Here is a 25231-nt window from a genome sequence, read left to right on the forward strand (position 1 = left end):
TACTAGGCCTTCTGGCCTCCAGAATGACATCCATAACAGCCTTGGAGAGAGGCATTGCTTGCTTGACTAAGGAATTTTCCATGCAGCTAGGTTTAAGGTCTTTAACTGACTGTGAAGTATCTGATTGTTGTCCTGAGTCAGCAGATGTGGGATTTGAGGCAATATCCAGGGTGGTTCTTGTGCTAAATTCTTTAAGATTAGGTACCAGTGCTGGCGTGGCCAGTCTGGAGCAATCAGGATCATCTTGGGCTCTTCTTGCCTGGCTTTTATGAGAACCTTTGGAAGGAGAGGTAGTGGAGGGAAAGCGTATACTTGTAGGTTTTTCCAGCTAAATGAGAGGGCATCCACTTTCCATGCTTGTGGATGGTAACTCCTTGTGCAGAATTTCTGTACCTGGCAGTTTATTGGGGATGCAAACAGATCTATGTCCGGGCTCCACCATTTTTGAGTTATCATTCTGAATATTTGTGGATTCAATTCCCATTCGTGGGGATCCATGATGTTTCTGCTTAAGTGGTCTGCCAGTGTTTTTCTCTCCTGGCAGGAATTGTGCTTGAAGATGAACTTGATAGTTTAGACCTGTGTTCCACAAGGTCATGGCTTGTCTGCAGAGGGGGTAGGAGTGAGTGCCCCCTTGCTTGTTTATCTACCACATAACTGTGGTGTCTGTTTTTAGTAATAGTTGTCCTGGATGCAGCATGTCCTTGAAAGCTATAAGGGCATTCTGTAGAGCTAACATCTCTTTTTGATTGATGTGAAGATGCCTTTGTTCTGCGGGCCACTTGCCCTGAATACATTTTCCTGCCATGTGTGCTCCCCAGGCGTAATCTGATGCATCTGTTGTCAGTGTTTGCCTGGCTGTGGGTTGAGTAAAAGTCTGTCCCTTGTTGAGGTGACAAGCTTGAGCCCATCATCGAAACTCCTGTTGAAGGCAAGGAATTAGTGGTCTGTTTCCAAACTTTGACAGTGTTGAGACCATACACTCTTTAGATACCATTGTAGTTTCCTCATATGCAGTCTGGCATATGAAATTAGTAGTATGCAAGATGTTATGTAACCCACAGCCTGCAGAATTTTTCTTGCAGGGAGTTGGGTTTTCGTTGCCATCAATTGAAAGTATTGAGTCAGTTGTCCTTGCTTGTCTGGCGTGAGATAAGCCATCTGGGCAGTTATGTTCAAGCTGGCACCCAGGAATATTATCTCTTGTGAGGGCACTAGTTTTGATTTCTTTTCGTTTACTGTGTACCCCAGGCAACTTAACTGTTTTACAAACGCCAGATGCTCTAGAAGATTGTCCTTGCTCTCTGCTTGAATCAAGCAGTCGTCCAGGTACGGATAAATTTGAATTCCTTTCTGTCTGCAAAATGCAATTACTGGTGCCAGGCACTTTGTAAAGACCCTCGGCACAGTAGATAAGCCAAAGGGGAGTGCAGAGAAATGATAGTGCATTGAACCTGCTATGAATCTGAGGTATCTTCTGCAGTTTTGTCTGATTGGGACATGCAGGTATGCCTCCTTGAGGTCCAAAGTCACGAGCCAAGCTTTCTTGCCCAGCATGGGAAGAAGGTGCTGTAGTGTTAACATTTTGAATTTCGGAACATCCAGTTAAGTGTTTAGAGAAGAAAGATCCAGAATGGGCCTCCAGGCTTTGTCCTTTCAGCGAACCAGAGAGAGTCTTGAATAAAATCCTTGTCCTTGCTCTTGTGGTGGTACCTCTTGAATAGCTGTAATTTGTTTTTGAGCCTCTCCCCATTGATTTGGTGGCAGATTTGGCATTCCTTTTAACCTTGGCAGAGTGTGAAAGTGGAACCTGTAACCTTGAGATACAATGCTGAGAACCCATTTGTCTTTGGTGATCCAATGCCAATTGTGATAGAAAAGTGCTAGTTTTCCTCCCAAGGGGGCTGCCAAGAGAGAGTTTGGCAGCTGTAATGGGAAGTCATTGAGGCTGCTTTTTATATGGTCGGGGCCTGCCTTCCCCTTCTTTCTGGCCTGGTGCACCCCACTGTCGAGGCCTATATGGACCTTGTGGTTGACCTCTACCGCTCGGACGTCTGTAGCCGGAAAGGACCAATTCTTTGTTGGCCAATTTCTGCTAAATCTTGGTGGCTGACCCTGCAAGAAATCCTTTACCATTTGCATAGATTTTGCCTTATCCTCCATTTTCTTTAATACCTCTTCTGCCTTGACTCCAAATAACACATCCTGCTGTAAAGGTGCATCCAATAATTTTGCTTTAACAAGATCTGGTAATGAGAAGTTATGTACTTACCATAGCATTCCATGTTAGTTGTCTTCTTCTCGCCTTCTTTCTTGCTGGATGGGTTCGGAGCCGAACCTCGGCTCCGACTCGGCCTATTACTAAAGCTCGAGAGCTACTTTTACCGGCTCGAGGCTATCCTATGTCCCATAATGCTAGGCGTCATATACCCAGATCTCGTTTTATAGCTAACACTATGGACATACATGTCCCCACTATGACAGAGAATATATATATATATATATATATATATATATATATATATATACATACACACACACACACATACATATATATATATATATATATATATATATATATATATACACACACACACCTCTATACATCTAAGCTCTTGTATATATATATATATATATATATATATATATATATATATATATATATATATATATATATATATATATATATATATATATATATATATATATATATATATATATACATATATATATATATATATATATATATATATATATATATATATATATATATATATATATATATATATATATATATATATATATATATATATATATACATATATATATATATATATATATATATATATACATATGCACATATATATATATATATATATATATATATACACACACACACACACATATATATATATATATATATATATATATATACACACACACACATATATAAAACTCTTATAAGAGTTACCAAGAAAAAGAAGAGAGGTAGCTGAGGAGATGACTCTCGTGATAACACATCTCAGAAGATACTCTCGGTCTTGCCAGGCTAGGAGGATAGAGGGTGGGCCGCAAGAAAGAAGACAACTAACTTGGAACGTTATGGTAAGTACATAACTTCTCAATGTTAAGTTGTCAATCTCGCCTTCATTCTTGCTGGATGGGACAGCGTCCCTAGCACCTTAGTCCTGGATGGCTCAATGGAACAGACTCTTGAGTACAGTGGAACCAAAATCAGCCCGACTTCTAGAGGTCATGTCCAGCTTGTAATGAGAAATGAAGGTATGAGGAGAGGCCTATGTGGCCGCTGCACAAATGGAATCCATTGGCAATCTTGTCTGAAAGGCTACAGAAGAAGCTAATGCTATGGTTGAATGAGCTCTGGGCTTAACAGGGAGCTCTTTATGCCTCAATTGGTAAATCAACATGATAAGAGAGGTCAACCACCTGGACAAGGTTACTTTGGAAACTGGCAGGCCTTGCTTCCCTTCTGCGTAAGACAGGAAGAGCTGTTCAGATTTCCTCATCTGCTTGGTTCTATCCAGGGAGAAGCGCAATTAACGGTGAACGTCCAGACAATGTAACTTCCGTTCAGACCTATTGGTATAAAGTGAAAAGACGACAGGAAGATCGATGGTCTGATTCAGATTTTTTTCAGAGAGTACTTTGGGTAAAAAGGACGGATTAGTCCTAAGTGACACACGATCTTTGTGAAAAACAAGGTAAGGAGGGCGAACACAAAGGGCTTGAAGTTCCGATACCCTTCTCGCTGAAGTGATGGCTACTAAGAACAGAGTTTTCCAAGAGAGCAACTTTAACGAACAGGAAGCCACAGGCACAAAGGGAGGGAGAATTAAAGATGACAGCACCAAATTTAGATCCCATGGTGGGGGTGTATCTTTTACCAGGGGCCTAAGTAAGAGGGTTCCTTTTAGAAAGGCTTTACAAAGTTTGTGTGACATAATGCTGGTCTCGGACAATCCAACATGAAAATTTGCAATAGCTGCCAGCTGAACTCTGATGGTGGATGAAGAAGAACCCATTTGAAAAAGTTCTACCAAAAGCTCCAAAACAGTATGGGCAGGAGCTGTAAAAGGGTCAACTTGTTTCTCCCCTGCCCAAACAGAGAAACGCTTCCATTTGCTAGCATAAGTCTTTCTGGTAGTAGACTTGTGCGAAGCGAGGATGATGTCACGAACTGAATGAGAGATTGAGGGAAGCCTGGCTAGGGTTGGAAGTGGAGCAACCAAGCGGTGAGGTTGAGAGATTGAAGAGATTGATGCAGCCCGCCCGACTGATGTGTCAGAAGATCTGGCGCTGGGTCCAGATGCCAGGGCTGATCTAGTTGATGACGTTGCAGGAACAGAAACCAAATTTGTCAAGGCCAGTAAGGGGCAACAAGGATTATTTTGGATCTCAAAGCAGTTGCTTTCTGGATTAACTGAGTAATTAAGGGAAAGGTGGGGAAAGCATACAGAAGACCCCGGGGCCAATCGTGGACTACAGCGTCTCTGGGGGGGGGGGGCTGCGAGAGGGAAGAGGTTGAAGAAGTCTTGGCACTTGCTGTTTTGAGGGGTTGCAAAAAGATTGCAGCAAGGCTGACCCCACCTTCTGAAATTTTTTCCGCTACTAGCGGGTTGAGAGACCACTCGTGGGGCATGAGAATGGCTCTGCTCAGTCTGTCCGCTATGACGTTGGACTTCCCGGGGATATGCGTTGCAACCAGAAACTGTTAAGAAGAGATTGCCCACTGCCAAAGTCTGAGTGCTTCCCAACATATGGGGTAGGACCTGGTTCCACCCTGCTTGTTAATGTACCACACTAAAGACATATTGTCTGTCTGAAATGCAATAGTCCCAGTGGGTAGAGAGTCTTGAAGGGCCTGCAACGTTAAAAGTACCGCTCTCATTTCCAAGACATTTATGTGCAGGTGGCCTTCGAAAGGTTGCCATGTGCCCTGGACTGTCCTGCCCTGAAAATGCCCCCCCCACCCGATCAGGGAGGCATCCATTGTCACAGTAGCAACAGGAGGAGGAAGGACAAAAGGTCTTCCCTGAAGAACCTGAGGGGAGACTATCCACCACGAAAGGTGCCTTTTGCATGATGAGTGATTAGAATGCTGTGTGACATTGGAAGCTGTTGAAAGGACCACTGGGAAAATAGCATCCATTGCAGGATCTGCATGTGAAAGCGAGCTAGGGGGAGTAATGTGATGGCTGCTGCCATGAGACCTAGGGTTTTTAGTACGAATCTGGCCTGGACTCAGCTCTCTTGTAGTAGGATTTGAACATGATCGCGAATGTCTGAAATCCTTTGTACAGGCAGTTTTGCTGACAGTTCCACAGTGTTTAAAACGGCGCCTATGACAGTAATAGATTGACAAGGCAGACTTTTCGGAGTTTATAGAGATACCTAGCTCGTTGCAAATTTGAAGGGTATAATCTCTGGAATGGAGTAGCTGACGCTTGGTGGTGGCAGTAAGGAGCCAGTCGTCTAAGTATGGAAACACCTGGAATCCTTGTCGTCTCAGGTGAGCCGCAACCACTGCCATGCATTTGGTAAACACCCTGGGGGCTGTGGTGAGGCCAAAGGGCAGGGCTCTGAATTGGTAGTGACTGGCTCCCAGCCGGAAGCGGAGAAACCTCCTGGAGCACCTGTTCATTTTGATATGATAGTACGCATCCTGAAGGTCTATAGAGCACATCCAATTGTCCTGACCCAGAAAGGGTAGAATGGACTGAAGCGTGACCATCTGGAATTTCGTTCTTTGAACAGACTTGTTCAGCCTGCTGAGATCAAAAATAGGTCAGTCCCCTGTCTTTTTTTGGTACCAAAAAGAACTTGGAGTAGACTCCGGATCCTTGCTGGTCTGCTGGGACTGGCTGGATGGCTCTTTTTTTCTAGCAGCTTTGAAATTTCTAGTGCTGCTTGATCCCTCAGACTGGATGGAACGTCTGGCAGGGGCCCTTTTGGCTGTTGTGGGGTGTGAATAAAGGGAATTTTGTAACCCTCTGATATGATCGACCGTACCCATTTGTCTTGCGTGAGTGAATGCCAGGCTTCTGGCTACAGCGATAGTCTTCCACCAACTGCCTCCGAAGGTGGACAGTCGGGCAGCTCCTCAGGGGTGCTGGAAGGGTTTGTCAGAGAAGGGTTCTCTGCTATCCTGATTCTGCGGACCTCCCTTGCCCCTCGGGTGGCATCTATTATTGTTCCCTCCTCCGCCTCTGGAGGGAAGCTCACCAAGTGCGTTAGGCAGTACTCCCTGAGGTTTGCGGAACCATATTTTCTCACTCTTCTGACCCTTAGGGTATGGTCTAGAAGGGATAGAAAAACAGACTCCTACGGCAGAGAGAGTCTTGCTTTCCTGCTCGCACCTGGTCAAAGTATCCTTCACTTGAGGTCCAAACAAGGCAGAACCAAAGGGAGTGTTAGTGAAGGATGCCTTGAAGGGGTCAGCAAAATTGCAAAGCCGCATCCAGGCGTGTCTCCTTAGAGCAACGCCCGTGCCTGCAACCCTACTCGCTCCATCGGCTGCATAGGAAATGAGCCGCATGGAGGAGTTGACAATAGAGTTCAGGGTCCCCAGCTGGGAGTTGATCTTTTCCTGAGACCCCGCAGCTGATGGGTCCTGTAAGGTATCACCCAGTTCTTTGAGAAGGTCTCTCTGGAGACGGGTGAAATGGCACAAATAATTCAGCGACCGCATAGCAAAAGTCGCTGAAGAAAACATCCGCTTGCCATACCTGTCCATAGTCCTAGATTCCTTATTAGGAGGATGGACAGGTACTGAAGGGTCAGCCAACTCCTTTTTAGTGGCCACCGCCACCACCATGGCATCAACAGGGACGCCCTTAGCTAGAAACAGCTTGTCAGAAGGGGCTGTAATAAATTTTGTAGACCTCCGGGGAGTTGGTTTCATAGTATCCGGAGCCATCCATGCCTTTCGAGCCACCACATCCATGAGTGGGTCGAAAGGCGTTGACACCCAGGGGGTGGAAGGGCGAGAACCGAACGCATCCAGGTACACCGACTCATCCTCGGAAGGGTTAAGGGAAGACCAGTTTCCCCTCTGCTTAAGAATCTCCAGGATGTCAGAAAAGGAGACATCCTCAGAGGGGGACCTAGGGGATCCTTCTGACTCATTCAAGTCGGTGTCAGACGTGACTGACTCAGGGGAGTCTACATGCTTCCTCTTGCATTTTCTCTTTCGAGGGGACTCCCCTGAAGGAACAGGGGAAGCCACGGAAGAGGAGGATACACCCAATGGGGCTACCTGTAGTGTCGGTTCTCCACGCTCGGGATCGGAAGGGCGGAGAGAGACTGAAGCAGGCACCATAGAGAGAGGAGCCGAAGGAGCCGACCGTGGAGCAGGCACAGGGGCCAGCACACTCCTCAAGACCTCAAAGGCGACCCTATCAGGCAGGGAAGGGGGTCCCCACTCCAAAGAGACAAGGACTCCTCCCGGCACCAAGAGGGATGGCTCTGAGGCCGATGGGGCCAAACTCACCTGCGCCGATGCTCACAGAGTGAGAACGAGGTCGGACAAGGGTCCGATGCCACTCGCCCCCTCGGAACTGACAAGTGAGTCCCGGCGCCCGGATCACTCCAAGGATGGAACCAAGAGATCCGTACCAACAAGGGAACTGAAAGGAGTGGTATCAGCTCTGACGTTCCGACGGTCCCGACCCCTACGATCTCCGGCTCCGAACTCAAAGGAAGAGTCGGAGGAGGAATCGAAGAGGGAGTAGTGATAGCCACTGACTGATGAGGAGGGCTATGCAACATTTGGGCCAGTGCCTGCGACTTAAGTAGTCTGATAACCACCCTCTCGAGGTCATGATCCAACAGCCTGGAAGACCGAGAGGAATGGGACCTGCGACTCCACTCCGATAACAAGGGTGACTTCGGAGCCGAATGGACAGATTCCAGGGAAGGAGACCTGGAACGCTTTCTGCTCGAAGATGGCTCCGACAGCAGAGTCGGAGCCGACTGAGGCCTCGAATCATCAGTTCCGGCCGGAACCGATGCAGAGGTAGTAGTAGTGCCACTCGGCGACGGCTCCAAACATGGAGCCGACAGTTTGGCGGGCTTGGAAGGTTTACCTGATGAAGGCTTAGCCGGGGAACCTTCAGGCTTCAACAAGCCTCTCAAAATAAGTTTGTTTCTGCGTTCCTGCAGGACTCTTGGACTGAACGCATGGCAGACAGAACAAGAGTCCTGCAGGTGCAGAGGGCTCAAGCAATATACACAAGAAGTGTGACAGTCTGTCAGAGACATCTTCTGACAGCACGAGTCACACTTCTTGAAGCCCGAGACCTTGGTGTCTTTCGACATCCTGAAACAAGGATGACGGGCAGAAAGACAATTCTAAGCGGTCTAGTCACAATCAGCCAACACACACTCACACAAAGAGCTTGTAACAGACCAAGAAAAACAAAAACCCAACACTTTTTAACACAGTTTAACTCTAGGCACACACATACAAGAGAAAATCTACAGAAAAAAATCCAAAGGGATTTACTGCTACAGAAAACTGTAATAAGACAAGTTTAGCCAAAGGCCTAACTATTCAGTGAGAGGAAGAAAAAAACTACCTAAGAGGGGATTCTAAACAGGGATCTATAGGGTAGGAAATAGGAATAACTATCGCTAAGGTTAAAACCAAAAAACTGACTAAATACAAGAAAAAGATTAATACAACCTGGAGCCAGCAAAAAGACGCAACCTCGTAAGGATGAATCTGAAGAAATGGACACCTGGTCGGAAGATTCATAGTCTGCATCCTGTCTGGGCCTTTTAACAGGAGGGGGATGGGACCCCCTGATCAAGGTGATTAGGTCTTCGGCCATTTTGAGCGTTTCCTAGGCATGGAAACCTGTCCTGGAGAATGCTGTATCTGTTTCTTTGTTTTTAAGGGGGCCTTAGACTTAGTAGAGGGTTTAATGGTTAACTGGGTAGGTCTGAAGACACCCTCTGAGGCTGTGGATTGCTCAGTTACTTAGGTTCCCTCAGATGGATTAGTTTCGGTAGACTGAAAACATGTAGCGTCCGAAGGCCAAGCCAGCACCACGTGGGAGTCAGATGCAGTCGGTGGTTCTATGGAAGCGGTCGGCAGGGGCTGCGTAGGCGCCTTGCTGAAAACCGGAGAACCGGCGACTGGCCTAGAAGAGGCCTCATCAGTTTTGGGCCTTGGATGCCTGTCCTTGTCTTTGCGCTTTTTATGTAATCCTGTCTTCAGGAGTTCCAACAGAATGGTGTAATTGAATTTTCTGCCAAAATAATGTCGGGCAAAATCAAACAGACGTTTAATAGTGCGCTTGGTAAACCTAGCACAAAACTGACAACCAGTGACGTTGTGGTCTGGGCCTAGGCATGGAATACCATAGGAGTGGAAATCCTTGAGGTATTTGCTTCCCACATGAAATACAGTTATTAACTTTTACTGACATCTGTCTGAGGCAAGAAAAAGTTTCCCCAACGGGGTACTTAGCTTTGTAGAAGACTTAGGTTCTGGATTCTGAATGAAAATCTCAAGAGTCGGCCGACTGGCACTTGCGAACTGCTTCTGCTTCAGGCACCGCGCGGCAAGAAAGACTGAAGAAAATGGCGTCAGCTGCATCTTGTATACCCCTGTCGCACTGACGTCAGGGAGGAGGCGACAGCAACCGACGCCGGACCAAGACATTGGAACTCAGGCCAACTGGGGAACCGCCTGACGGTAGGATAACCCAAGTGTAGTGGACTGCAGCAGTGTAACACGAACATAGTACAGTTTTGTACCTACCATAAATTCATTACACTTGCGTTATCCTGCCAAATGGCAGTCCCGTAGTCGGCCAGAGTTCCAAAGTCTTGGTCCGGCGTCGGTTGCTGTCGCTTCTTCCCTGACGTCACTGCGCCAGGGGTATACAAGATGCATCCGACGACATTTTCTTCAGTTTTTCTTCTCCCAGATGTCAGGTGCCCCCCAAGTAGATAGGCAATACATATTGCTAGTAAATATTCATAGAAAATAACAACAATAACTTCAGTTACAAGCAAATACACCACAAAGGTTGTATAGGATAGAAAGGTATAGTTAAGTCCAGTTAGTTCAGAGGGGATGGAGGGAGGGTAACCTGGACTGCAGCAGTGCGAACACTTGAACATCTACATTTATGGTAGGTACAAAACTGTACTATGTTCATCGTGTTACACTGCTGCAGTCATTACACTTGGGTAGAATCCCAAAGCTAAGGCTGGGTGTCTGGTCTATAAAGAGTTAGGATTGGCTATGAAGCCCTGCAGAACTGCAGTGGCAAATCCTGCTCTGGATTTAGAGTAAAGAGGCAAGTGGTAATGTTTGGTAAAGGTGTGCACTGAACTCCAAGTTGCAGCCTCCAAAATTTCCTTGTTAAGTACTCCTCTGAGAAAGGCTGTTGAAGTGGCTGTTGCCCTGGTGGAATGTGGCCTGATTTTATTAGCAACTGATTTTCCATGCTGTGAGTAGCAGTAACAAATACAGTGTCCTACCCATTTGGATATAGTCTGCTTTGAGATAGCCTTGCCCTGTGATCTTGCAGCATTATGCTACAAACAGTTGCTCAGTTTTCCTGAAAGCTTTTTTGTCCAAGTAGAAGCGTAGCTGCCTGTGTATGTCCAAAGAGTGCAGAAGTTTCTCCCCTTTATTCTGGGGGTTTGGATAAAAAGTTGGCAAATGGATGGTTTGGTTAAGAGCCACACTAGATACCACCTTTGGCATAAAGGTAGGGTTTGTCCTTAAAGAAACCCTGTCCTGATGAAAAATTATAAAAGGTTCCACTGACATTAATGCCTGCAGGTCTGAGACTCTGTGCTGAAGTTACTGCCAGGAGCAGAGCTGTTTTCCATGATAAAAATTTTAGATCGGCTGTATTGGCTGGCTGAAAAGGTGGCAGGGGCAGTTTTTCCAAAACTGAATTGAGGTCCCAAGTTGGTGTTGGTGCTCTCCGGGGCGGTCTTATGTTTTTAGCCCCTCTGAGGTACTGCTTTAGCAAGGGATGAGAGAATAAAGGAGGATCTGTGTTGTAATGTGCTGAAATGGCAGAGCCGTGGATCTTAACTGATGAGAAGGATAGGCCTCTGTCCAGCATCTCAGTTAAGTATTGCAAAATCTGAGGAATGTTTGGGACAAGAGGGTCAAGGTTTTGAGCCTGGTTCCAGGCGCAGAATATCTTCCATTTTTCTGAGTAAGCTTTCCTGGTGCTAGGCCTCCTGGCCTCCAAAATGACATCCATAACAGCTTTAGAGAGAGGTGTTGCCTGTTTGACTAATGAATCTGCCATGCAGCCAGGTTTAGGGTTTTGAGCTGACCGTGCGGTATCAGAGTGTTTTGTTGAGTCAGAAGGTGTGGAATTTGAGGCAAAATCCATGGTGGGCCTTGAGCTAAGTTCTTTAAGACTGGGTACCAGTGCTGGCGTGGCCAGTCTGGAGCAATCAGGATCATCTGTGTTTTTTCCTGTCTGGCTTTTAGGAGTACCTTTGAGAAGAGAGGCAGTGGTGGGAAAGCATAAACTTTTAGGCTTTTCCAGCTGAACGAGAGAGCATCCACTTTCCATGCTTGTGTGTGATAAATCCTTGTGCAGAATTTCTGTAGTTGGCTATTCAGTGGGGAGGCAAATATATCTATGTCTGGGCATCCCCATTTTTGCGTTACCATGCTGAAGATTTGTGGATTCAATTTCCATTCGTGAGGGTCCATATTATTTCTGCTGAGATAGTCTGCCAGAGTATTTTTCTTTCCTCAAACACAAAGCTTTCAGGTACAAGACCCTTTCTCAATGATTTTTCTTGTTCTTCTTCTTCTTTCCTGACAGGAATTGTGCTTGCAGATGAACTTGATACGTTAGAGCTGTGTTCCACAAGATCATGGCTTGCCTGCATAGGGGATAAGAATGAGTGCCACCTTGCTTGTTTATGTACCACATTACTGTGGTGTTGTCTGTCTTTAATAACTGTCCTGGATGCAGAAGGTCCTTGAAAGCTGTTAGGGCATTTTGAACAACCAACATCTCTTTTTGATTGATGTAAAGATGCATCTGGTCTGTGGTTCACTAGCCCTGAATGCATTTTCCTGCCATGTGTGCTCCCCAGGCGTAATCCGAAGCATCTGTTAGAGTATGCCTGGCTGTGGGTAGGGTAAAAGGCTGACCCTTGTTTAGGTGACATGCCTGTGCCCACAATTGAAATTCCTGTTGTAGGTAGGGAATCATTGGTAATTACTGATTCTAAACTGTGAGAGTGTTGAGTCCAAACACTTTTTAGGTACCACTGTAATTTCCTCATATGCAGTCTGGCATATGGTATTAGTAGTATGCAGGATGCCATGAATCCCAGGGCCTGCAGAATTTTTCTTGCAGGGAGATGGGACTTTTTTGCCAGTAATTAAAAAAATTGAGTTAGTTGAACTTGTTTGTCTGGCGTGAGATAAGCCATCTGGGCTGTTGTATTTAAGCTGGCACCCAGGAATATAATCTGTTGTGAGGGCACTAGTTTTGACTTCTTTTCGTTTACTGTGTACCCTAGAGAAATTAGCAACCTTTTTACAAACGCCAGATGCTGCAGAAGAATGTCCTTTGTCTCTGCTTGAATGAGGCAGTCATCCAGGTATGGATATATTTGAATTCCTTTTTGTCTGCAAAATGCAATTACTGGTGCCAGGCACTTTGTAAAGACCCTGGGCGTAGTAGATAAGCCAAAGGGCAGTGCAGAGAATTGGTAGTGCATTGTACCAGCTTTGAATCTGAGGTATCTTCCGCCATTTTGTCTGATAGGGACATGCAGGTATGCCTCTTTGAGGTCCAGAGTCACAAGCCACGCCTTCTTGCCCAGCATGGGTAGAAGCTGCTGTAATATCAACATTTTGAATTTCGGAATATCCAGTTAAGTATTTGGAATTGAAAGGTCTAGTATGGGCCTCCAGGCCTTGTCCTTTCTGGGGACCGGGAAGAGTCTTAAGTAAAATCCTTGTCCTTCTTCCTGTTGTGGTACTTTTTGAATAGCTCTCATGTCCATGAGGGCTGAAATTTGTTTTTGTGCCTCTGCCCATTGATTTTGTGGCAGGTCTGGCATTCCTTTTAGCCTTGGTAAGTATGAAAGTGGAACCTATAACCTTGAGACACAATATTCAAATCCCATTTGTCTTGGGTGATTGTTTGCCAGTTTTGAGAAAAAAGTGCTAGTTTTCCCCCCTAAGGGGGCTGCCAAAAGTGATGTGCTTGGCGTATGAAGGGGAAAGTCATTGGGACTGTTTCTTGTAAGGCTGAGACTTGTCCTCACCTCTTTTTGGGGTTGAGGTGCCCCACTGTCATTGTCTGTTAGAGCCTTGGGGTTGAGATCTGCCTCTTGGGCATCTGTATCTGCCTCTCTGTGGCCTGTCTGACACCGGAAAGGACCAATTCTTTGTTGGCCAATTTCTGCTAAATCGAGGTGGCTGTACCTGTAAGAAATCCTTGACTGTTTGCATAGATTTAGCTTTATCCTCCATTTTCTTTAACACCTCTTCTGCCTTAACACCAAACAAGGTATCATGCTGTAAAGGAGCATCCAAAAATTTTGCCTTAAAATGATCAGGTAAACTCTGTCCTTTTAACCAAGCATGTCTTCGAATCACAGAACCCGTAACTGCGGCTCTACAAGAGGCCTCTAAAGAATCAAAACCACATTGCATTATAGGTTTTCCCACCTGTTCAACTGCATGCAATAAATCCTGCATTTCTTTAGAGTCAGGAGCTTCTGAGCTTGCAAGCATTTTCTGTTTTAACTGGGCCATTAAATATTGTTGGTACCTAAGCATGTGAAACTGGCAATTTAAAGCTCTTACTGCTAAAGTTGCAGAAGTGTAAACTTTCTTCCCCCATCTATCCAAAGCTCTGGAATCTGTCAGAGGGTACTGGATTTTTTGCAATGGAAGCCTTAACCCCTTTTGGACCCTGGGAAATAGTTTCTGGACCAGCAGAAGGGTTTTTATAAAGAAACTTGTGAGAGTCAGGGACTCTATAATACCTATCTGGCTTAGCTGGTGCGGGGGGGGGGGGGGGACAAAGAATCAGGAGATAAGCTGGATTCAGAGAACACATCATCCACAACATCTAGCACAGGTGGAATAGCCAGGGGCCTGTGTTGAGGCAATAAAAGGAAATCCCTGAGCCTTTTCTTGGATTCTGAATAATCCTGACTTTCCCAATGGAAATACTCCCTCATGGTATGTAAAGTTTCCCCAAAAGAATAATCCTCAGGAGGAAAGGCTGAAGGAATAGATTCTTCAGCATCAGAGTCCTCATGGGGGGTAGAGAGTATCCCTGGTCTGAAGAGGAATCAGAGGAAATGGAAACCTGATCAGAGGAATCGTAGTCTATATCCTGCCTAGGCCTTTTCTCAGGAGGGGGATGGGGACCCCTGATTAGAGTAATGAGGTCTTCGACCATTTTAAGCATCTGTTTCTTAGGCATGGAGGACTGTCCAGGAGAATGCTGTACTTGCTTCTTTGTCTTTAATGGTACTTTTGTCTTGGCTGCTGCTTTAATGGTAGGTTAAGGTCTGAAAACACCCTCAGAAGCAGATGCCTGCTCAGCGGCTCCGGACCCATCTGAGGGATTAGTTTCCGTAGGCCAAATACCTTGAGTTTCCAGAGGCCTAGTTGTCTCCACGTGGGAATCGGCGGTGGCCTGTGGCTCTGAGGTAGCGGGTGTCAGAGGCTGTGAAAGCGCCTCACTGAGAACCGGTGAACTGGTGACTGGCCAGGAAGAGGTTTCGTCATCGGTTTTGGACCTCCAATGCCTGTCTTTATCCTTGTCTTTGCGTTTTTTTCAGAATTGCGGTTGTCGGTTGATCCGACAGCATAGTATAATTGAAACTTCGAACAAAGTAGTGTAAAGCAAAATCAAAACGTCTTTTTATAGTGCATTTGTTATATCTAGCACAAAACCGACGACTAGTGACGTCGTGATCAGGGTCTAGGCATGGAATACAGTAAGAGTGGAAGTCCTTATGAGGTATTTGCTTCCCACAAGAAATACAATTAACTTTTTCTGACATCGTTCTAAGGCAAGAAAAAAGTTTCCCCAATGGGGTACTTAGCTTTATTGAAGACTTTGGATCTGAAATTAAACTTCGAAAATCTCAGGAGTCGGCCGACCGGCACTTGCAAACTGCTTCTGCTTCGGGCACCGCGCGGCAAGAAAGACTGAAGAAAATGGCGTCGGATGCATCTTGTATACCCCTGGCGCACTAACGTCAGGGAAGAAGCGACAGCAACTGATGCCGGACCAAGACTTTGGAACTCTGGCCGACTACGGGACCGCCTGACGGCAGGATAACCCAAGTGTAATGACTGCAGCAGTGTAACACGATGAACATCATTGTTTAACCTAACTCTAGTTAAGATCAAAGCTGCTACTGCCTCAATGACAGACTATGGCATCCCTGCGTGCAAGTCCAAGTCCATTAGTCAAGCTGCTGGCCTGGGCAGGACTCAGGATATTTTTTAGTGAGCAGCAAGCAACTTCCAATAGCAAGAAGCATATTTTAATAATTTAAAGTCTTCAAGCAAATTCTTGTCTTAGTCGCACATCCATACATAGTCTATGGCTGCAGACTGTATAATCTGTACTATCTCCATGAAAGAAATGGAGGGACAGTCATCCAATGGGAATAGGGAGGAAATCAGAAATTTTGGGATGGCTATGAAAACCACTACCACCAAAGAAATGCACACTAGCAACAACATATACAAAGTAATTTTCCCCTGAAGTTAAAAAAAAAAATACAAGAAAAATTCCAATCACCGACTCCCCTGCCATCCATGAATGGAAAAACCCAAAGGTCAGTTGCTCAAGTCAAGGTGAGACTTCAACCAGATAATTAATACTGTTTTAAGGAGGAATGTTATGGTATGACATGGAAATAGATGGGGGGAATTGGTCTGGAGAGGGGATTTATTTTTTTTAATATATTGAACTACTACTGATGCCTGATGTACCATAATGTTGGAATTTAATCAAATGACTTAACAATGGTCAAAATTATAGTGCATCAGTTATTCATACAAGTTCTGGTGAAGCTCACACTTATGAGCCCCCAACACACAACATGGCACTAGGTCATAAGCAGCTGCCTAGGCTGCCTTGCGTTGTGTGTGGCTCTGTATTTAGTGTTATATGTAAAATGCAAGACTAAAAGACAAAGGATATCAGCAACTAAATGGACTGTTTTAATATGCATTTATAATGTTAGAACATCTGCCACAAGCGTATAGATAAGGCAAGGATATGTAGACTAGAAAAACAAGTACAACACTTCTACAAAGCAAATTCCCTCCAGACACAAAATGAAAAGCAAATTTGGGAATTTTCTGTTTTTCTAAACAGAAGTAAGCCCACCAGTATCTGCCTGATCATTGCTTCATCTTGAGGGCTTCACCTAAAAAACACACACACTGCAAGCTTAAAGTGTATTAAAAAAGTGCAAAACTTGCCTAATGTTACTCCATCTGGAAATTCATCTTGGAGGTCAAACAAATCCCCAAAGGCATGCAAAAACTCTAGCACCATCAATGCATCACCAAAGTTTTCAGGGGGCAGCCTGGTCTTCACTGGTGTAGGAGGCGGAAGTTCCTAAAACCAAAAGATAGATGACAGTTAAAAAAACATATCCCAGCAGCATTAAAAACTTTTCAGTTGGCATAAACATTTGGAAAAGTTGAAAGACTGGAAGCATCACAATTTATCAAACTGAACACAAACAATATTTCAAAGAATGTCGCAAGAATATACTAAATGTGTTAAATTATAAAAATTACTTGGTTCTAACAAAGAAAAATAGTAATAATAAAAAAACAAGTGGAAAAAGATCGTAGGAACAAAACCACTAATCCAATGAGACGATCGTGTCAGCACACAGGCTGCAAGTCCATAAAACTTTTAGTTATGTACTTACCATAACTTCGGATGTATGGGATCCATCTCGCCTACATTCATAACTGATGGGTTCGGAGCCGATCCATCGGCTCCGACTCGGCCACTATACAATAGAACAAAGTCTCTAATTGGCTGGGCTACCCCTTATCCCAGAATGCACCACGCTTGCTTCCCCAGATCTTGTTTGTTCGCTTTCATACCTACATCCCAACACAGAAAACATAACAGCAACTGTAACAAACTAAAGTCCTTCAAGAGAAAGAACTCAGTAGAAGCAACGTTTCCTCTAAATCCAATGGGAAGGGGGAAGGAGGGCGGGTACGTATGAATGTAGGCGAGATGGATCCCATACATCCGAAGTTATGGTAAGTACATAACTAAAAGATGTAATGGGATCCTATCTCGCCTACATTCATAACTGATGGGACAGCATCCCTAGCACCTAACTCCCGGGTGGCTCATTGGAAAACACTCCTGAGAACTGTGGAACCAAAAGAAGCTCTACCTTGAGACGCCACATCTATCTTGTAATGAGAAATGAACGTGTGCGGAGAAGTCCAGGTAGCGGCCGCACAGATATCATCTATCGATAACTTGGAGTGGAATGCTACAGAAGTAGCCATCGCCTTGGTAGAATAAGCCTTGATTGGGAATGGTAGCTCTTTGCCCGACTGTGAATAAATGAAGGAGATGCAATCTTTAATCCATTTGGCTATGGTGGTTTTAGCCACCGGTTGTCCCAACCTATTTTCTGCAAAGGACACAAACAGCTGATCTGACTTTCGTGTCTGATTGGTCCTACTTAAGTAAAAACGCAGTTGTCTATGAACATCCAACTGATGGAAAATGTATTCTGCGTTATTGGAGAATTTGGGAAAAAACACAGCAAGCTCCAAGGATTGTTGAATGCATAAGGGGGATGCTACCTTGGGTAAGAAAGAGGGATTTAACTTGAGAGATACTCTGTCTTTGTGAAAGGTCAAATAAGGAGGATTAGAACAGAGGGCTTGAAGCTGTGAGACCCGTTTGGCAGAGATTATTGCCACCAAAAAGGCGGCTTTCCAAGATAGAAATTTCATATCACAAGTAGCTGCTGGTTCAAAAGGGCGGGCAGTTAAAGAAGCTAGAACCATATTCAGGTCCCAAGGAGGCACAGGATAGGCTATTGGGGGCTGAAGGAGCCACGCCCCTTTAAGGAAGGATTTGCAAAGCCTGTTTGCCATTAAGGAAGGCTCAAAGGAGACATGAAAATTAGAGATAGCCGCCAGTTGGACTTTGATTGTGGAAACTGAAGAGCCCAAATAAAACAAAGAAGCTAGGAATTCTAAAACCTGAGGTACTGGGGGTAAGGGATCTATACCTCGTTGCTGGGCCCAAACAGCAAACCTCTTCCACTTGCTGGAATACAGTTTAGTAGTGGAAGGTTTGTGAGAAGAGGACAAAATGTGGATAACGTCTGGAGAAAGAGAGTTATCTCTGACTAAGGTTGGAAGTGGAGTAACCAGGCGGCCAACCTCAAGGACCTGAGGGATGGATGAGACTGACCCAACTGATGAGTTAACAGATTGGGCACCAGGTCCAGAAGCCATGGGCCCTCCACCGTATACCTCAGAAGGAAGGGGAACCAAACCTGACTAGGCCAGTGTGGAGCGATCAGAATCATGTCACTTCCCAGATAAATCACCTTCGGGAGAAGGGGAACTGGAGGGAAGGCGTAAAGTAGACCGGAGGGCCAACTGTGAGTTAGAGCGTCCCTGGGAATCTACCCCTGAGAGGGAGTCAGAGTAAAGAACTCCCTGCATTTTGCATTGTGAGGGCTGGCGAACAAGTCGCAACAAGGGAGGCCCCACTTGACGAAAATGTTTGCAGCCACCCTGTCGTTGAGAGACCACTCGTGGGGCAACAGAAGGGTCCTGCTCAGCCTGTCTGCAATCAGCCTGTCTGCAATCACATTTGATTTCCCCGGAATGTGCGTTGCCACTAGGAAACGCTGGGTAGAAATCGCCCAATGCCACACTCTCATGGCCTCTCGGCAAAGAGGGTAGGACCTGGTTCCGCCTTGCTTGTTTATGTACCAGACTACCAACATGTTGATGAATAGGATCGCAATGGTGCCCCGGGGAAGAACATGATGAAGTGCTTGCAACACCAGTAGCACCGCTCTCATTTCCAGGATATTGATATGTAAGTGTGCTTCGTGAGCCTGCCACGTACCTTGGACAGACCTGTCCAGATAATGCCCCCCCCCCACCCTATCTGGGAGGCGTCCATGGTCACCGTGGTGACAGGAGGCTGAAGGGCAAAGGGTCGCCCCTGGTCCAGGTTGGACCGAAGCAGCCACCAACGTAGGTCCTGACGGCAAATTTCCGTAATCTGGACCAAATGGTCCAAGGGGAGATCCTGAAAAGACCATTGAACCGACAGTAGCCATTGCAGCACCCGCATGTGCAGCCTGGCTAAGGGGACTAGAAGAATGGTCGAGGCCATCGTGCCCAATAACTGCAGAATCAATCTGGCCTGAACTCGTGATCTGGGTAACAAGGTTTGAACCTGAGACTGCAGGACCTGAATCCTTTCTATTGGCAAAAATGCCCTAGAAAGGTAATACGCTGAGATGGCTGCAGCACAGATTTTTTCCAATTGAATGTGATTCCTAGTGAATGACCCAAACTGACTGTGGTCATAAGCGCCCGAACTAATAGATGCTTGGTGGTGGCAGTAAGGAGCCAGTCGTCTAGATAGGGAAACACTTGGAATCCTTGACTTCTCAAGTGAGCAGTCACTACTGCCAGGCACTTGGTGAACACCCTGGGGGCTGTGGTGAGACCAAAGGGCAGAGCTTGGAATTGGAAATGACTGGTTCCCAGGCGGAAGCTTAAGTAACTCCTGGACTCTTGACTTATCAGGATGTGATAGTAAGCGTCCTTGAGATCTATGGAGCACATCCAGACATCCTTCTCCAATAACGGGAGAATGGACTGAAGGGTGACCATCCGGAATTTGGATTTCTTTACAAAGCGATTTAATGATTTGAGGTCCAAAATGGGCCTCAAGTCCCCTGCCTTTTTTGGCACCAAAAATAATCTTGAGTAAATTCCTGATCCGATCTGGTCTGCGGGGACAGGCTGGATGACTCCTTTTCTTAGCAGCTTTGAGACCTCGACCGCTGCTTGATCCCGCTGACTGGGTGGCACATCCGGGATTTTCCTGATAGGAAGAGGGGGTTTTATGAAAGGGATGAAATAGCCTCCGGTTATGGTTCGGAGCACCCACTGATCCTTGGTGATAGATTGCCAAGTCTCTGGGTGTTCCGCAAAACGACCCCCGACTGGCTCCAGAGATGCGCAGTCGGGCCACGTCTCAGGAACGGGGAGCGTAGGATGGACCACGAAAGGAATCACGGTCTCCAGAGTTACGGGGGCCTCTGCCACCTCTGGGGCGACGTCTTCCTGAATCCCCCCCCCTCTGCCTCTAGAGGGGGGATCACTCGGTGGAGTAGGGAAAAACCTTTGAGATTTCCTGAACCACATTTTCCCTCCTCTCTGGGCCTTGGGGTAAGGTCTAGAAGGAGCAGAAAAACGGGCCCCCACAGCAGTCAAGGTCTTGCCCTCCTGCTCGCACCGAGTCAGTGTGTCCTTCACCTTGGGTCCAAACAGGGAGGACCCATCAAAAAGGGCGACAAAACCAGTCTGACCTAAATTTAAAGTAACCACGCACATTTTTACAACTGTCAAGTTTAAAAACACAAGTAAATTCACTTTGTTTACCAAACATTAATAAACTTGATAAAACCCTGAATCAAAGTAGTATAAAATGACACAAAATAACAGTTCTATCAAAAAAAGAAAAGGATGTCAAAAATTTAAAATACTTTAAAATTGTGTTAAACAATACAATCAAAATGTTACTTTAATACTTGTTTCAGTTGTTGTTTTTAAGTAATTATTTTGATAAATCCTCTGCTTTTTAGGTCTCGCTACAGCATAGCCAATTCTCCCAATCTCCCCCTTTAGGGTCAATAGGTACTTGTTCAAGAATCTCAAAACGAAAGCCAGTGTGTTTAGGCTCCATTTGTAAATGTTTACTTAATGCATTATTAATAATTCCTTTTTTTATGTTATATAAAAGTTCATAAATTCGTTTGTTCAACGCTCTCTCTGACTTCTCTATGTAGAAACTAGGACAGTCTCTACACAGGGCTAAGTACACAATACCCTTAGTACGACAGTTACCCTTCTTTAAATAAATCCTACTGTTGCCATAATTTTTTTAAGGTGATGGGTACTTCGTCCAAAATGTATCTGCAATACTCACACCTACCACACCTACTAGTTCCCTTATCCAAAATAGTTGTACGTCTATAATGGTTACTTTCGAACACCTTTTTCAGATTTGTTCCTGTTTTATAAACAAAGTTAGGATGATCACCTACTTTGTGTACTAAGTCCTTATTGTGCTTTAACATCTTCCAATTTCTCTGAATGAGGCCCTTAACTTCCCTTGTAATATTACTATGTTGAAGAACTATAGCTCTTTTAAAAGCTTGTTCACTATCCACTTCATGACCTTTTACCTTCCTTTTTGGAATCAAAATACTCATGACTTTCCCAGCGGAAATGCTCCCTAAGGGTATGCAAGGTTTCACCAAAAGAGAAATCCTCTGGAGGGGAAGCAGAGGGAAAGGAGTCCTCTGCATCAGAATCCTCATAGGTAGACAAGGGCAACTCCTGGTCATCAGAGAAAAAAGAAATTTCAGAATCCTGATCAGAAGAATCAGAAGGAAAATCAGTTGTACGTCTCTTAAGAGGGAGAAGGCTGGCTTCCCCTAATGAGAGTAATAAGGTCTTCAGCCATTCTTATTTGTTTTTTAGGCATAGGGGCCTGACCATGCTGTCTGGGTGTCGGTTTTCTAGGCATGGATCGAGTTTTAGGCCTTGAAGAAGAAGATGGCGTCAGTTTAATATGCAAATCAGTAGGCCTGAATACACCCTCAGAAGTCAGTGCCTGCACAGTAGCTCCGGATCCATCCAAGGTAGACACATCCGCAGGTTCCACAGTCGAAGAAGCATCTCGCAGCATACCAGACTCCGAATGGGTCTTAGTAGAGGCCTACGAATCTGAAGCAGGTATCAGGGGCTGTGAAAGCGCCTCACTGAGTACCCACAAACTGGCGATTAGCTTAGAAGTGTCATCGGCAGCTTTGGACCTATGCGGTCTGTCTTTATCTTTGCGTTTTTTCGGAATATCGGTAGTCGGGTGGTTTACAGAAGCCATTTCTGGATAATTGAACCGAGTACCAAAATATTTAGATGTGAAAATAAACAGACGAATAATACGAGATTTGAATAAGGTACAAAACCGACAGCGAGGTACATCGTGGTCTGGGCCTAGGCAATGAATGCAGTACGAATGAAAATCTTTAAGGTATTTGCTTTCCACAAGAAATGCAATTAATTTTTTACTGACAATGGTTTAGAGCAAGAAAAAGGATCCCCAACAGAGTACTTAGCTTAGTTGAAGACTTCGGATCTGAAACTCGAAAACAAAAATTACAGGAGTCAGCCGACCTGCACTTGCGAACTGCTTCTGCTTTGGGCACCGCATGGCAAGTAAGACTGATGTAATGGCGTCGGCTGCATGCTTTATACCCCTGACTACTTGACGTCATGGAAGATGAGACAGCAACTGATGCAGGACCCACGACTGATAATCAGGCCGACTGAGGGCTACTTGCAAGCAGATAACCCAAATGTGATGACTGCAACAGTGAAACACGAAGATCATCAGGTGCAGCATCACCTGAATCACCTGGAGTAGTCGATGCCTTGTGGGTGCCATTTGGAGCCATTTGTCAAGACAGGGAAATTCCTGGAATCCTTGCAGACAAGAGGTGCACTGCAACTACTGCCATGCATTTGGTCAACACCCAGGGGCAGTGGTGAGGTCAAAGGGCAGTGCTCTGAAATGGTAATGTTTGGCCTCCAGCTGGAAGCACAGATATCTCCCACAGCATCGGTCTATTTTGAAATGATCACGTGTGTCCTGGAGATCTGCAGAGTACTGTACTGTAACCAATGGGGAACTTGGTCTTCTTGACAAATAGATTCAGACTGATCAGACCCAGGATGGGTTGAAGGTGTCCGGTGGTCTTAAGCACCAAAAAGAAGTGAGTAAGTTCCACATTCTATTTATTCGGTTGGGACTTGCTGGATGACTCTCTTGTCGAGAAGTTTATGTACTTCTAGAAGGCCATTCTCCCTCTGACTGGGTGGCATATTAGGCAGACACTCCTCAGTGTGGGCAGGAGGAAAAGAAAAAAGAATATAGTAACCTCTGGAAAATAGTTTAACACCCAGGCGTTGTTTGTTATGTCTGTCCAGGCTTCTGGGTGCAAGGATAGTCTGTCCCAGACTTCCTCCAGAGTAGGACAGTCATGCAGAGTTTCAGGAGTACTGAAAGGGTCAGTCAGAGAAGGGTTCCCTGACGCCCTGGCTCTGTGGACCCCCTCTCCCCCTCTGGGACGGCATCTACCATTGAATCCTCTCCTTCTGCTTCTAGAAGAGGATTTTGTCTTGCGAATCAGGAAAGGGCCCTTGGGATTTACAGAACCCCATCTTCTTCCCACTCCATTGGTTCCTGGGAAAGGTCTGTTGGGGGAAGAAAACTTGATCCCTACAGCAGATAAGGTCTTGCCCTCCTGTTTGCTGTGGGTAAGAGTCTCCTTAACTGACAGTTCGAACAAGGAGGAACCGTCAAAGGGGGCGTTAATGAACGATGCCTTGAAAGAGTCTGCAAAGCCACCCAGTCTCATCCAGAACCAGCCGCTCGAGAGGTCCCCTCCACCGCATAGATTAGCCTCACTGAAAAGTTAGCAATAGAAGCCAAAGTGTTCAGTTGTGTGGAAACCTTTTTGAAGTTTTCCTCGAAAAGTGACCGTGTCAGACAGGAAGAGATTTTCTTCATTAGGTCTCCCTAGAGGCAAGTGAAGTGTGCCAGAGAATTCAATGCTCTCAGCAAAAAAAGTGGCCAAGCCATACACCCCGCTTCCTATGTCAGATCAAGGCCTGAGACACACTGCTCGAGGGTGGTGGTGGTGGGGGGGGGGGTAGTGGACAGTAGAGATCTGGTCAGTGAGCTCTTTATTGGTGACTGTGACTGCCATCACAATGGCATCAATCAGGACACCTTTACTCCAGAAAGGACAATCCTGAGGGGGCTAAGGTACTTATGCGCTTTCCGAATTGGTTCCATGCAGTCAGGCTCCTTCCAAGCCCATAGGGCAATGAGGTCAATAAGCTGGTCTGCCGGTGGGGTCACCCAGGATGTAGACATACCTCCCAACCATACCGAATTACTCAGTTTTTACCAAGTTTTGGAGTCCAAATGAAGGAGTGTCACGATTCTCGAGTAGTACCCCTTCATTTCCGATTTTTCCCCTTTCGTTTTGCAATTTTCCACGCTGTCGGCACTGACGTCATCCCGTACGCGATGATGTCAGCGCCGTCAGTGCTACCAGCCAGTTGGAATTGAGCTGAAGGAGCTCACATCCTGCAGACATCATTGCGAGTGGGAACAGGAACAGAGTTTTATGGATTATATGTGAGAGGAGTTTTATGGAATCAGCATGAAGACGTTTATGCGAATGGGAACAAATGCAAGTGGGAGGGAGCAGAGCTTTATTAAGAACTGACTTCTATTTTAAAGTAAGGTAACTGGTGTGTGTGTGTGTGAATGCCCCTCCATTCAATATACCTGGTGGCTAGAGGTACTCAGGCTCAAACCCTGTACCTTCAGAACAGGGTAAAAAGAGCCTAAAGTCCCTACCCACCACCACTTGAGCTTTGCCTAGGTTTTTTGTGCTAAGAGTTGAGAGCTATAGTGAGAACTGAATTTGTACTCTCCCAGGTATTTTCTGCTAAGAGTTGAGAGCTATAGTGAGAAATGAATTTGTATTCCCCATTTTTTTGTGCTAAGAGTTGAGAGCTATAGTGAGAACTAAATTTGTATTCCTCCATTATTGGCTTTGTTTGTCCAGGTTTTTTGTGCTAAGAGTTTGAGAGCTGTGGTGAGAAGTGAGAAATTAATTCACTAAATGATAGCCAGTAAGTTTCAGTTTTGGTATTTTTCAGGAAGCTGCTGATTTAAGCATAGTGGAATGTTGCTCTGACTGTAGTGCATAGGGTCCTGGGTTCAAGCCTTACTAATGAAATGCATGGTGGTAATAGAACATTTTAATCTTGGAACTTTACAAAACTATACAAGCAATGTTTAAAATGTGTCCCAGGTTTCTGACC

The 25231-nt window shown here is 45.5% G+C and overlaps 1 protein-coding gene across 2 annotated transcripts in view; it reads right to left on the minus strand.

Annotated features, from left to right (window-relative positions):
- The window catches only part of BAZ1A (bromodomain adjacent to zinc finger domain 1A), a 3222221-nt gene that overhangs the window by 1791868 nt on the left and 1405122 nt on the right, over nucleotides 1–25231 (minus strand). For both annotated transcript variants that reach the window (XM_044074116.1, XM_044074115.1), the window contains exon 10: nucleotides 16496–16634. In XM_044074116.1, the coding sequence (XP_043930051.1) occupies nucleotides 16496–16634 (139 nt within the window). The remainder of the gene's footprint in view (nucleotides 1–16495; nucleotides 16635–25231) is intronic.

Source organism: Protopterus annectens, chromosome 6.part0 (assembly GCF_019279795.1).
Source record: "Protopterus annectens isolate FY-2018-M chromosome 6.part0, PAN1.0, whole genome shotgun sequence".
Lineage (NCBI taxonomy): Eukaryota > Metazoa > Chordata > Ceratodontiformes > Protopteridae > Protopterus > Protopterus annectens.